At 44.2% G+C, this 14,096-nt stretch overlaps 1 protein-coding gene across 1 annotated transcript in view; it reads left to right on the forward strand.

The window, feature by feature from the left end:
- LOC103733081 (gamma-aminobutyric acid receptor subunit rho-2-like) overlaps positions 1-14,096 on the forward strand; it is an 86,241-nt gene that overhangs the window by 54,358 nt on the left and 17,787 nt on the right. The window contains 5 exon segments of the mRNA XM_008831851.2: positions 1,166-1,281; positions 2,841-2,923; positions 3,373-3,513; positions 7,196-7,348; positions 8,374-8,570. Of these exon segments, the coding sequence (XP_008830073.1) occupies positions 1,166-1,281; positions 2,841-2,923; positions 3,373-3,513; positions 7,196-7,348; positions 8,374-8,570 (690 nt within the window).

The raw sequence follows: 14,096 nt of genomic DNA on the forward strand, positions 1-14,096 counted from the left end.
GGGACATTAAAATATATGCATGTGTCTGTAGATACATATTCTAAAGTGGTCTTCGCATCCCTACATATGGGAGAGAAAGTCAAAAATGTTATAGCCCACTGTATATCGGCCTTTGCTTATATGGGAATACCAAATCAATTAAAAACAGATAATGGGCCTGCATATACCAGCTCAAAATTTCAACAATTTTGCAAGGAGCATGAAATTACCCATACAACAGGAATCCCTTACAATCCACAAGGTCAAGGTGTGGCTGAAAGAATGAACATGGTCTTAAAACAATATTTTACTAAAATAAAGAGGGGGGAATATCTTCCCTTTCCTAGTGTGCAATTATCCTCAATCTTATTTACTTTAAATTTTCTCACTGTGGATAGCAAAGGGTATTCAGCTATGGAAAGGCATTGGTCCAGGGCCAAGGGATGGGTAAGATGGAAAGATCCCTTATCTGGGCAGTGGAAAGAGCTGACACCCTTATTAGCCAGGGTGAGAGGGGCTGTTTGTGTTTATCCTCCAGGGGAGCATAAACCCATTTGGGTTCCTGAAAGATATGTTCATCCAGTGGAGGCCAACCTTGATGAGACCAATGCTGATTCTACAGGCACCAGCAGCAATCATCTTAATGAATCCTGCCCTGAGTGAACAAATGGTCTGGAGCCAGCCCCTCGCTGTGGGCCTTCGACCACTAACTTTGATCTTCCATACGCTTTGATGTGGGGAGACTGTGTCACTACAACAGTGCTTCTGCAGGAGCAGGTTGACACCTTATGGATGATGCAACAAGTGTCCTGTTCTCATTTTTATCATTCTGTTTGTGTAACACCTGGTCATGTTGTTAATGCCTCAGAAATTGTAAAATAGTTAAATGCCTATATGAGAGGTCCCTGGAATGTAACCTTTCTCAATTTTACATCTCATCTAGCTCATCAAATTATAAGAATTAATAATACTAGGGTGCCCCCTACATCAGCTGAAGGTTGGTGGAATGCCATGGTCCAGCTGGGAGGCTGGGCTTAGCAGTGCGTGGAGTCATTGTTGCTGACCGTTCTTGGGTTTAGTGCCATAGTTGTTGGGCTCTGGGTCCTTGGCCGATGGATGAGATCTACGAGATTTCAACAGATGGGCACTCAACAAGTCCTGTTAAGCTTGTCATCTGGTAATCCAGGTGTACCTCAGGTCTGGCTGCAAATGTTATACAAATGCTGAAGATGCCTCCGTAGATGGGCAACTTCCATGGAGAGGGTGCCCGCCTAAGACAGGGATGAGGCCTCCCAATGACGGGTAAGGGATGACCCCTCCGGGACGACCTAAGACAGGGGAATCTTCTGTTATATAAAGGAAAAGGGGTGAGATGTTGGGACATGCTGTCCTGGCTTCCATCTGCACCTCCCCCGCAGTGACCTTTTGGGCCTCGTGGTTCCTCAGTCTCAGAATTGTTTACCAGCTCATTTTCCGGTATCAAGTCCTGAGAACACCATGACCTGGCACTGACCCTGCGGTCATTCGATGGCTCCCCCGCGCCCGTTGGGTCAGCTGCCTTCTGGGCTAAGGTATAAAAGCAACCTGGGGCTGAGAAATAAAGGCTTCTTCTGCTACACTAAAAGTGTGATTGTCTCTTCAATCCTGACATCCTCCGCTCAGAGATCAGCTTCGTGCCGTGCAGGCGTGGCAACACTTGCACCTGCTAAGTAGACCCTTTGCCACTGAATGCTCATCCCTCCCCTGCACAGCAGAGCTGATGTGATACTCATGTTGTGCATGAGTATCTCCTCGAAGCTCCAGCCCCTGGCAAGGGTGGGATCTAATTATGAAAGGTATAGGTGTGTCAGGCTCCAAGATGCTAGGGCACACACTGCCAGATCTTTCTGATATCCAACAGTTGGCTCAGCTATGTCTGGAGTCAGCCTGGCTTCCCTTGACCACAGTCAGCCAATATGTCTACACTGTGAAGACTCCTCTGCCCTCCTTCAAGTGTGACTTGAAGTTGAGATTCCAAGAGAGGTGATTTGAATGGCTTGCCCTGGTTAGAGCAGCCACAGCCAGTGGGAAGGCAGGAAGACTAGCACAAAGAAGGCAGTAGATAGGGAGCATCCACGCTGGCCGCAGTGTGGCACCCCACCCCAAGATGTCCCTTGGAGTATGCTCTGCAGCTGTATGACCAGAGCGGACATCTGACCGGTCTCTTCCTATTCACATATTAATTGCTATTTTTGTGCATGGAAGAGGAATTTGTGGCAAGTTCTATGCAAGGGGGACTAGATCAATCTAGGGATAGACCTTCATGTAGGCCCAATCTCAGATTTTCCTCCATTCCTGGGGCATTCTCTTCATTCACCACTCTGTTCATATGCCTGTGGAGGATCTTCTGGACAGTTAGTGCTCCCTTTGTAACATATCTTAACTCTGGCTATGGTCTTAGGGCCAAACTCTTGGTTTAAGGCATTGGTTAGGCAGACTGTGAGGCATCTTTTAACAGGATAAGCTTCCAGCTGAAATCATAAGTATGATTACTTTCAGTTGCAAAGCCTGGAGGGTGATCACTTGGTCTCCTGGCCCCATGCTGTACACTGCCTGTGGAGGTCAGAAGAAGGTATCAGATCCCCTGGAACTGGAGTTACAGATGATTGTTAGCTACCATGTGGGTGCTGGGAGTTGAATCTGCATCCTCTGCAAAAGCAGTCAGTGCTTTTAACCTCTGAGTCATCTCTCTGGCCCCAAATATCTAACTTCTGAAGATGTCTGAGGCCGATGCCACTATAGGCACCGTTTCAGGGCTCACTTGGTGATGCCTGAGCTGATAATCTGCTACTCAAGCCAGCCCGTGTCTTTGGGTTGTACAGGATTACTGTCACTGCCATGTGCAACATGGACTTCAGCCATTTTCCCCTGGACTCTCAGACCTGCTCTTTGAAGCTAGAGAGCTGTAAGTACCAGTGATTTTCCTTCTTTCACCTAATTCCCTCCCCAGTCTCTGTGCCATTTTCGAAATCATGAGACCAAGTACTGTCTGCTAGTGTTAAGAACAGTTGAGTCTGCAAAAAATAGCAAAACAAAACGAAACCCAAAATTATCTGGGTGTGGTGGTGCCTTTAATCTCAGTGCTCAGGAGGTAAAGGCAGAGGCAGAGATAGAGGCAGGCAGATCTCTGTGAGCTTGAAGCCAGCCTGGTCTCCATAGCGAGTTCCAGGCCAGCTGGGGCTAGAGGGAGACCCTAAAAAACAAAATAAAACAGTCTATGTCGTGTCGCGTCCCGTGTCCCGTGCCCCGCCCCCCCACCTCGCAAATTGTTCAGTCTGACACAGGATTTCCTTGTTGGTTCACACAGTATGGGAAGCAAAGGCGTCAAGTTCTCTTATTTTCCTCTGCCCACAGATGCATACACAGATGAAGATCTGATGCTGTACTGGAAGAACGGGGATGAGTCCCTGAAAACAGATGAGAAGATCTCCTTGTCCCAGTTTCTGATTCAAAAATTCTGCACGACTTCTAGGCTGGCCTTCTACAGCAGCACTGGTAGCTAATTACTGCCAAGTCAGACTCAAATATGGAAGAAACACATTTGACGACTTCAAGCTTAACCTTTTTTGTGCCCACTAAATAATGTTAAAATAATGCATAGTCCCAAACAACACTTACTCGGGAGGCAGAGGCAGGTGGATCTCTGTGAGTTCAAGTCCAGCCTGGTCTACATAGTGAATTCCAGGACAGCTAGGGCTATAGGGAGACCCTATCTCAAAAACAAAAGAAAGAAGGGGGGTTGGGGAGAGAGGGGTAAGAAAGGAAAAGAAAAAAAAGAAGCAGTTCCAGGTCTTACTCCAAAAAGAAACCAACTCAAGTTCAAAATTGCTTTCTCCCAATCAGTCTTCTTTACCAAATGAAGAAAGCAAGAAATAGAGAGTAAAAACTGCCATCTTCGGAGAGCCCATGCCCAGGAGATTGTAAGCATCCTTCAGTTAGTAAACACTCTTCAGGGAATCTTGTTTTTAACTGCAATTTTGCAAGGGTGGGGTTGCATTTTACACACTATTCTATAAACTTATTTGTTCTACTTAACAGCTAGCCAAGGAAAAGTACTTAATATCTATATTGAAACTATAGATTTGATTTTGTTTTCAGTGCTGGGGGAAACAACCCAGGGCCTTGCACATGTTGAGTACATGCGCCATCATGGAGCTGAATCTCCAGCCCCAGTAGATTCATTTTTTTCAACGCTTAATTTAACCTCTTAGGTTCTGGACCATATTTGAAGTTTTAAGGAGATCCATTTGTCAGCCTTTGTCCTATCTCGCCTTCAATTCATGGGTTAGATTTTTAGGAAGGGATTTCTACAAATTGGGTTGCTTAAAACAACAAAGATTTGTTCTGTCACAGTTTGTGAGGCCAGAGGTCCAAGGGCCACCATACTCCCTCTGTGGGCTTGAGGGAAGATCGTTTCCAGCCAGGCTTGGTAGCCCCTTGCTTGCAGCTTTGCTGTCCCAGCCTGCCTTGGTCATCACACGACGTTCTCCTGTGTCCTTACATGATACACTCCCTGTATATTCATGCTCAAATTCCCCTCTTCTGTAAGGACACCAGTCACTAGGTTAGAGGCCATCTGAATCCAGTGTGACCTCATTGTATCTTGATTGCATCTACAAAGATCCTATTACCAAATAATGTCACATGCACAGGTAAAAGGCATTAGAACTTCCACTTGTCTGTTTAGGGGACATAATTTGGTTCAAGCAGTACCCCCGCAGTAGCAGCAGGCACCCAGTGGGACTCCTCTGTCATTATTCTTTGTCCCAGAGCTGAGAAACCCAAGCTCCTCTGTGGAAAGCTTTACTGCTCCTGCATGCCATCTTGGCTAATCAACTGCCCCGACCCACACACCTCTGCCCTTAGCATCAAACTCTGGAAAAGCCCAACAGATCTTGGCCAGGGCTGTGCTGGGCCTGCTTTGGTTCACATCAGTGGTGCTCATCCTCCTCTCTTCCCTTCCACTCCGATTGCATGCACTAGCGGCCTTCTTTTCTTATCTGTTCTTACCAAGTTTGAATCCACAAAGACACTGCTAAGAATTTCTTACGTACTTTTTAAAAACATTTATTTTTATGACCCCCCCTTTTGGGGGCTTGTAGCCCTAGCTGGCCTGGAACTCACTATGTAGACCAGGGGACCTTGATCTCACAGAGCTCTACTTTCTCTGCCTCTTGAGTCCTAGGATTAAAGGTGTGCGTCACCATGATTTAAAACTAAGTGCCTGCGCTTAGTTTTTAACTTTTTATTACATTTATTTATTTATTTGTCTATTTATTTATTGTGTATGTGGGAGGGGAGGGGCTTCTTTGCCACATGTTTGTAAGTGGAAGCCAGAGATAATTGATTCTCTTCTTTCAACATGTGGGTCCCAGGGATCGAACTCAGATCATCAGGCTTGACATCAAGCGCCTTTACCCGCTGAGCCATCTTTTATTATGTGCCACTTTATGCCACTTTTATATGAACCAATTTCTAACCTATAAAACCAAGATATAGATATTATTATTCCCCATTTTCAGATGAAGAAACTGAGACTCAAGGATTAAGCTGTTGGTGGAAGTTGCAGATCAGGTGAGTGACCGTGCATGTTCCTCTATGCTAGAATAGTGTGCCTGTCTGTTTTCTTCCACATTCAAGCCTTTCTAAATGGCATACTCAAATGCGTCTTCCATTCCCATTCCTATACAGGCAAGGGTTGGCGCACATGCCATGTGAGTGATGATCTTACATGGGAGTGCTGTTTGGCACACAGGATATACCTGTTCAGAGTTCTTTTCCAACACAACACTCCCTGGATAGAAGGAAGGATGATGGACTAGCTCTTAACAGAACAGAGGCAGTTCTCGGTACTTACAGGAAGACCCTGTACAAAGCCAGTGAGCAATGTGATTTGCTTCTTGGATGCCATTTGGAGTGGAGGAAAATAAAGTGGGCAGGACTAGACAAAAGTGTGGGATGATTAGTTTCTCTGCCATTCTTGAAGATTACTTTCTGTTTTCCATTCCCCTAAAAGCACCAGCCTCATTCAGACACTCCAAGAGCCCACTCAGTAGCCATGTGCCCTGTTGTTTCAGTCTTTTCTTATTGACCCAACCTCCCCATCCCTTCCCTTCAATATTAACCTTCCACTCCAATCAATCTTTGTCTGCTCCCCAGTGTTTCTGAGTGCAGCTTGAGGCCCACCTGCATTCAAATTATCCAATCATATTGTTCATAAGTAGATTTTCTTGGGGCAAGCCTAGGGAGTCAAGTCCAGGTAAGGGAGTCCAGGAACTGCAGGGTTCACAGGCAATTCTTATGTTAATCACAACTGGAAGGCCCTTGTCCTTGGCCAAGGTAGTTATCCCAGTGCCATGCCCAGACCAGTCACATCAGCACCACCCAGGAACCCTGGGAGCCCAGCAACTGTGTTTTATAAGTCCTTCAGGAGTAGCCAGACAGATTTTTTTTTAAGTCCTCTCATCAGTAGTCCCATGAGCTCTAAGAATTTGTATTTCAAACAAGTTCCTAAATATCCTCCCACACAGGGCCTAGCTTGTGAATACTTGCTCAATTAAAGAGTCATTGTGCAAGAAAAGCCCTGACTCTCAGGTAGAGACCCCAGAGACCCAAGTGCATGGAGATCAGGTAGGTTTTGGAACAGCTTCTGAGAATCTCATTTTCTCACATTCCATACCATAAAAGATTCCATGAGGAGGATGAATTGCCAAAAAACTGCCGGTCTTGAGTTGTGTCAACAGCCTATTTTTGTGATGGTGTGATTGAGTGATGACTAACCAACTCAGTGATAAAGCAGACAATGATGAGAGCCCAACCCTCCTGACACAGGGGTACCGGTTTCAACAAGCTAGAACCACTCTAACTTCTTTCGCTCCCTAGCGGCCAGTCCCTCAGGAAATGCAGTTGTGGTTTGCAGATAGTGATTACTAAACCAAAAACTAGATCTGTATGTTTCCTTTTGCCTTTCCCAATCTGCTGTGAAAAGTTAGCTCATACTACATAAGAGAGTGCAGTACTGGCTGTTAACATGGTAGTCATAGAGAAGGTTTAAAATTGTATTAAGACCACGGAATGTTAACTTTTGCTTTCTGTAGTTGAGAACATTGTCAGGAAGAGAAGGGTTCCCAAGAAAGCCCTCAAACAGAGCGTCATTGCTTCTTCCTGTGCCCCCCAGGCTAGTACAACCGTCTGTACATCAACTTCCCGTTGCATCGTCACATCTTCTTCTTCCTGCTCCAATCCTATTTCCCCGCCACCCTGATGCTCATGCTGTCCTGGGTGTCCTTCTGGATCGAAGACAGAGCTGTGCCTGCCAGAGTGTCACTGGGTAAAAGCATTTGATAAGGCTTGGTAGGATGTTTTGTTTTTTTTTTCCCAGCTGATTACTAGGTAAAGGAAAATTAAAGTCCTGGGCTGGGTGTAGTTGGAAGAACATGTAATCCCAGAGGCTGAAGCAGGAGGACTATAAGTTTAAATCCAGCCTGGGCTACATAGTAAAACTGTACCTAAAAAAATGTAAAGTAAGTCTTCAGAAGTCTTAACTGATGAGTTGTTGGTGTCAGAAGGAATGGTTTTTCTGCTTCTTGTCTAGTCTACCCAGATGAAGACACTAGTACCACATTATGAAAACCACGGGAAGCTAAAACTGCACCCTTCAGATTGCATCAGTTCAGAAAGGTAGAGCCAATCTGGGGTATGGACTATTGGAGCTCAGTACCTAAGTAAATAAGCTTATTTTGCAAGTGCAAAAAATTTATCCTGTAAATCTCAAGCCCTGCTTGTTAGCCTTGTTTGGAGAGCCTCAGAACTTAGAGGCAGGGCTTCTAATAATGTGGGATTTCTGGGAAAGGAAGGGTTTGGTTCCACCAGAGCTGCGGTTTTAAAACATCTCTCCAGACCCTGAATTTCAGAGTGAGAATTTACAACCCATCATTGCAACTTGGATAAATGGGAGAGCTTCACAGGCAGGCCATAGTGAAGACCTGGAAGTCTGCACAGGGTTTAATAAATGTGGCATAGACAAGGGGGAATGTGCACATTCTTTTAGAGGTGTCCTTAAGTTACTGTTTTTAATTTGGTCCTTTCTGAGGCATTGTTGACCTTGTCAGCCACACACAGAAACTCAGACTCCTAAGGTGATTGTAAACAGGCAGCCAGTTCTCAGAGAGACAGTTGGGAAGGGGTAAGACAGGCAGGCCTGGCTGCTTAGGGAGTAGTTCCTCATACCTCTACCAGGTGGAAACATGTCTGGGAAATCTCTCACTCAGGAGACAGAGAATGGGAAATTGTGACTGTGAGATGTGGGTGCATGTCTGGGCCAACATTAGCAGCTGAACTAAGATGATTTTGCAGGCATCATGACGGTGCTGACCATGTCCACCATCATCACGGGTGTGAATGCCTCCATGCCCTGTGTATCCTACATCAGGGCCGTGGACATCTACCTCTGGGTCAGCTTTGTGTTTGTGTTCCTTTCCATGCTGGAGTATGCAGCTGTCAACTACCTGACCACATTGCATGAATAGAAGGAAGAAAAGTTTCAGGAGAAGGTGAGGGGGCATCATTCATTTCCTCTTGTAAGCTGGTGCTGGTGACTGTTTGAGAATGAGTACATCAGTTGGGTAGGGATGGCTTGAAGGGGGTGATGCCTGTAGAAAAGGGAGGTGTTTATACTGAATCATCCTTTTGCTCTGCTCAGATAGAAATTGTGGGTAGGGAAGGAGAATCTCTTTAAGTGCTGGTCTGTGGTAGCTTTTTGTATCCGTTAGAGTTTGACAATAGCAAGTGTCAGCAGCAGGCAAGCAGGAGCAGCAGCAGGTGCCACTATCTACTGTTCCAGCTCTTATGTTAGGCCTAGGGTACCAGGATCCCTAGCTCTTCAACTGTTAACAGTTCTCATGTAGCCTAGAAGTCTGGATTCCTCAGCCTGACAACAGTCAGTGTTGAAGCTCTTGGATCCAGGATGTCTGGTACCCTTGGCCTTAAAAGCCTGGCAGCTATCTGGAAACCTTCCAGCAACCAGGACCTGCAATTCTTCTCTGGCTTTTTACAGCCTCTGTCCTTCCTTAGCCTCCACTCTGCCCTCTCTGCCTCTGCTGCCCCCTTGTTCCTGCTCTCTTCGGCCACCCCTTGTTATGGCTACTGTTCAGAAGGCAGCTCCTGCTGATTTATTTTGCTCCTGGGTTTCTGCTCTGATGTGATAGTCTTGTGGCTCTGCCTTCTTCAGCTGTTAAACAGCCAGCTGCTTCTGCACATGCTGGCTGCTCTGCTGTTTGCTGCCACTTGGTAGCCTCTGCCATGTTCCATTTCTGCTACTTCTATCTTCATATTACCAGCTCAGCCCACACTAAAAGTAGGTAAGAAAAGGCCACTCAAAATAAGATGTTGGAGGGAGTGTGGGCTGATGTTATAACACTAGAGAAAGCAGAAAGCTACAGTACAGAAAGTGTCTGCCAACTGTCTCACCAAATGAGGTAAACAGCCTGCTTATATAGCCAGAGAAGGAGTGTTTGTGTTGATCACAGCAGGCCACATGTGTAGATGAAGGTTTGTCTTTGCACCATTCATGGCACTGTCCCTTTATACCAATCACAGTAGTCCCCCCAGTAGCTCCCCCTGCTGGCCTTGGTTGCAAGATTACCTAGAGTCCACTAAGACTTGAGCAGAAGGTCTGATATAAACTCAAGCAGTCCAGGGTGGGGTTGCACCTTAGGAGCCAGAGCAAGCAGCTGCAATTATTGTGTAGTTTCCTCAAGACATCCACATGGAGTGTTCAAATAGCTAGTACTGATAGGAGGGTATCCCACTGACTGTTAGACTGACAGTGCTTTTGCTCGAGGCAGCAAGGGAGAGTCCAATGGCTGCCAAATAGGGAATTAAATTGCTATTCCCATCCTGTCTTATTTACAGGGAAATGAACATGAGGAAGACTGCTTACAATAAGAACTTACCATTAACACCAATAGCAATGTTTAACCATCTTTAACAGTGCTTCACACTTGCCTGCTGCCCTGGCAAGTGGCCCTTCTCTGCCTCCAAAGGAGGCTGATCCTGCTTTAGAATATGTGCTAGCTTCTGCCACACAGGACCCAGGAAGCATGGAGTCTTTACACAAAGACTGAAAACAGGACAAATTAAGTTTAGACCTAACTCTGACACCCGAACTCTGTCTCAGTTTCCTCAGGAGTAAAAGGAGGTTGGTGGAACCCTCCCAGGGTCACTGTAAGTCACATTTGATCTTGTATGTGAAAGTTGTTTTGAAACTGTAGTGTTACATTATGTATTACTATTGTTACTTTTGAACATACCTAAGGAAAATGTCATCTGTCCTAGGAACAGAAGGGAAGAGTTCTAGAACAAAAAATAAATTATTTATTTATTTAATTTTATTTTCTCATTTGGTGTTAAGGATTGAACTCAGGGCCTTACCCATGCTTACTAGGTAAGCACTTGGCCACTGAGATATACCCCAGCCCCCAAACTCCTTTATTAATTGGTGCTATGCAAACATTTAGCTAAGTAAGAACGAAGGCTAATTATTTTAACCTTTGGACTCACTGGAAGCACTATTCTGCCTGTAGTGTGTGTTGGAATGCAAATGGGACATTTTACACAGGAATGTTCCTGGGCCTTTGGCACATGGAGGGACACTCTATTTCATTCATATTCTAGCTCTTATTAATCACAGTATAAAGCTCAGGGTTCAGCCTCCAGCACCACTCACACAAACACATACACATGACTCCCCTGACATATTACCAGAACATTGATAACCATTGTACTTACCAAATGTACTTATCACCTAGAAGGTACAGAGATAGGAAATATGAAAAATTCACATTTGTGCTCATCTGGGTAGCTGTTAACCCCTGACCAAAAGGGAGCTTTAAATTTTAGGAAAAGATGAGGGCTGGAGAGATGGCTCAGCAGTTAAGAGCACTGGCTACTCTTGCAGAGGATCTGGGTTTGGTTCCCAGTACCCTCTTGTGGCCTCTGTTGGCATTGCATGCATATAGTGCACTTACATACAGGCAAAACACTCATATACATAAAATAAGAGAAAACAAATAAAATTTTAGGAAAAGAAGATAAGATCCTTTTTCAGAAGTGGTCTTTCAATGCTTGAGTTATACCTGAAAACAGTTTTCACATTGTCTCCAAATGCACTAGGTTGTTTAAAAATTTAGTTTTTTTTTTTATTATTTTTATTTATGTGTATGAGTGTTATGCCTGCATGTAGGTAAGTGCACCCGTGTCATGCAATGCCCGTGGAGGTCAGAAGAGGCTGTCAGATCTCCTGGGACTGGAGTTACAGACAGTTGTTAGCTGCCATGTGGGTGCTGGGATTCGAACCCAGGTCTTCTGCAAGAACAACCAGTGTTCTTAACCTCTGAGCCATCTCTCTAGCCACTGAAGTCAGTGTTCTTAACCACTGAGCCATTTGAGTATTTGAATTTTCAATAGGTTATCCATTGATTATTATTAAAGGTCTTTAGGTTATATTTAAATACTTAAAAAATTTAGAATATTTTTAGTATTCCAAAGAGAGGCAATTTTTAACACATTTTCCAAGAAATAACTTGAAGTAGGTTACACAAAAATATATATACAATGAAATTTAAAGGGGAAAAATAGGAATAAGAAATCAAAGACAGACGGATTTGCCAACATGGGGTCAACTTTGGTGGAATAGTGAAGGTTTCCATTAGCTCTGTTCCTTTTTTTTTTTTTTTTTTTTTTAAATCCTAACTAGTTTATTGGGCTTGCTAAAAGGGTATAGGTGGGGGACTATTTACAGAAGAGTGGGTGCACCCCATTTATGGCTGCACTGGAAAGTCCACACTCAAATATAGATCCTGTAACTTCCTGACAGCTGCACAAAATGGTGAGAGAGGTGCCTCATGTTGTCCTCAGCTTATATATCCTTAGCTGCTCCCCCACATGCAGCTAAGGTGGACTGATTGGGTGGGAGGGGTAACTGGCTCCCCACTCCTTGATAAGCATGGGAAGGAGGTGTGACTATTTGCTGGCATAGTTGTCAGAGGACACTTCCAGTTAACACTCTACGCCTTCCTCTGGCTCTTACATGCTTTCTGCCAACCTCTTCTGCAAAAGTCCCTGAGCCTTGGAGGGGATGATAGGTGTGGGATGATCTTCCTCCCATTGTGGCTGAACTTTTGGGTCTCTGCATCATCTGTTTTCCATGGACTGTTGGCCCATTTCAGTGGGATTCCATCTACTATAAAAACACAAACAATAAGACCATCTAAACAGTGGCTGCTATAATGACTTAATCAATGGGCATAAACACAAATACTTGGATGGTACTTTAGCAGGTGCATCACATCCATCTAACAAAACAATTACAGTGGCTTCCCTGGGACCTATATCCTCCCCTGCCACAGGGGGCTGGCCTGTTCTACAGTACCAGATGTGCTCCCCCCCAGGAGTGGGCATTATATCCAATTGAAAATTTGCTCGTTGTACATACACTAGATATGCCAGTATTACACCAGCAGGAACATATTGTTTCACATGTTGATAGTGCAGCATTCAGGGTCTGTCATTGAGCAGAATTATAGAGTACAGTTCTCCCCGAGCCATCTGCATATCGCTTTCTGGCACTATGAAAGCCACCCATCCAGTGGCAGGGAGTTTCCAGCTTAGTCCAAGCTTGATTTCTTTCTCCCAAGCTAACATCCCAAGCTTCAGCAATAGGGTTTTAATGGCCACTGCCAGTGTACAACCAACATTATTGACAATGGCCTTTATTGTTTTGGGAACCTCTAGGGCCTCTCTGGTCAACAGCTCATAGGGGGCAACCCAGCTCCGGCAATGGGATTTTCATTGAACAGCTGTATGGCTTCTGGTAGGGGTTTCTTCTATCCCCGTAGGGTTCCTTCTGTGCTTAAGTGTTTTTTTTTTTTTTTTTGATTCCTGTGTATCGGCACTTTATTCCCATAGTTCTTTGTATAGCCCTCCTTCCCCCCCTTTAACTACCCCCTTTTTACATATTTATCCCTTAGTAACACCTTTCTTCTACTATTTCTCTCTCTGGGGTTCCTTCTTTCCCTTTACCTCCCTGGTTCCCTTCCATGTTCCTGGTTCCTGCAATTACATCAGGATATGCACTTACTTATAAGGATTTGGTGCTAGGATCCACAAATGAGGGAGAACATACATCCTTTGTTTTTCTGAGTCTGTGTTACTTCACTTGATGTAACAGATTCTAGATCTATCCATTTACCTGCAAGTTTCATTATTTCATCTTTCTTTACTGCTGAGTGGAACTCCATTGTATAAATGTACCACATTTTTGTTAATCACTCATCAGTTGAGGGGCACTTAGGTTGCTTCCATCTCTTAGCTAGTGTGAAAAGAGCAGCAATAAACATGGTTATACAAGTGTTTCTGCAATAGGATGAATAGTTTGGGTATATGCCAAGGAGTGGTATAACCAGGTAATATGGTAGGTTCATTTTAAGGTTTTTTAGTTCTCCACACTGTTTTCCATAGGAGTTGCATGACTTTGCAATCCCACCAGCAGTGAATAAGCGTTCCTTTTTCTCCACATCCTTGCCAGCATTTGATATCATTTGTTCTTTTTATCTTAGCCAGTCTGACTTGCGCAAGGTGAAATCTTAAGGTGGTTTAATTTGCATTTCCCTAATTACTAACAATGTTGGACAATTTTTTATTATATGTGTATATATATTATTTTTTAGAAGAAGCATTTCATTACAGCTTTAACATACTCAATAACAGTTTCCAGAGCAAAGATACATCTCAAAAGTGGCTATGAAATTTTTAGGTTCACTGTTGAATTAATACAGTTTACAATATTGAACTGTAAGACATAAAATTGAATGAGTTTTTAACCTTTAAAAAGGATCTCCATATCACTTTAAAATATACTGTTTCTTACAGAAAGACTCATTGTTTTTGTTAATAACACTGAGATGATGGTGCATGCATCTCTAATCTGTATGTATCTGATTATTACTAGTCATTGTGGGTTGGCTCCTTGGTGTATGTCTATAAAGTCATTGGGTAGATTTCAGTGGTAATGTTTATCA

The sequence above is a fragment of the Nannospalax galili genome, unplaced genomic scaffold, assembly GCF_000622305.1.
Source record: "Nannospalax galili isolate Female #2095 unplaced genomic scaffold, S.galili_v1.0 scaffold375, whole genome shotgun sequence".
Lineage (NCBI taxonomy): Eukaryota > Metazoa > Chordata > Mammalia > Rodentia > Spalacidae > Nannospalax > Nannospalax galili.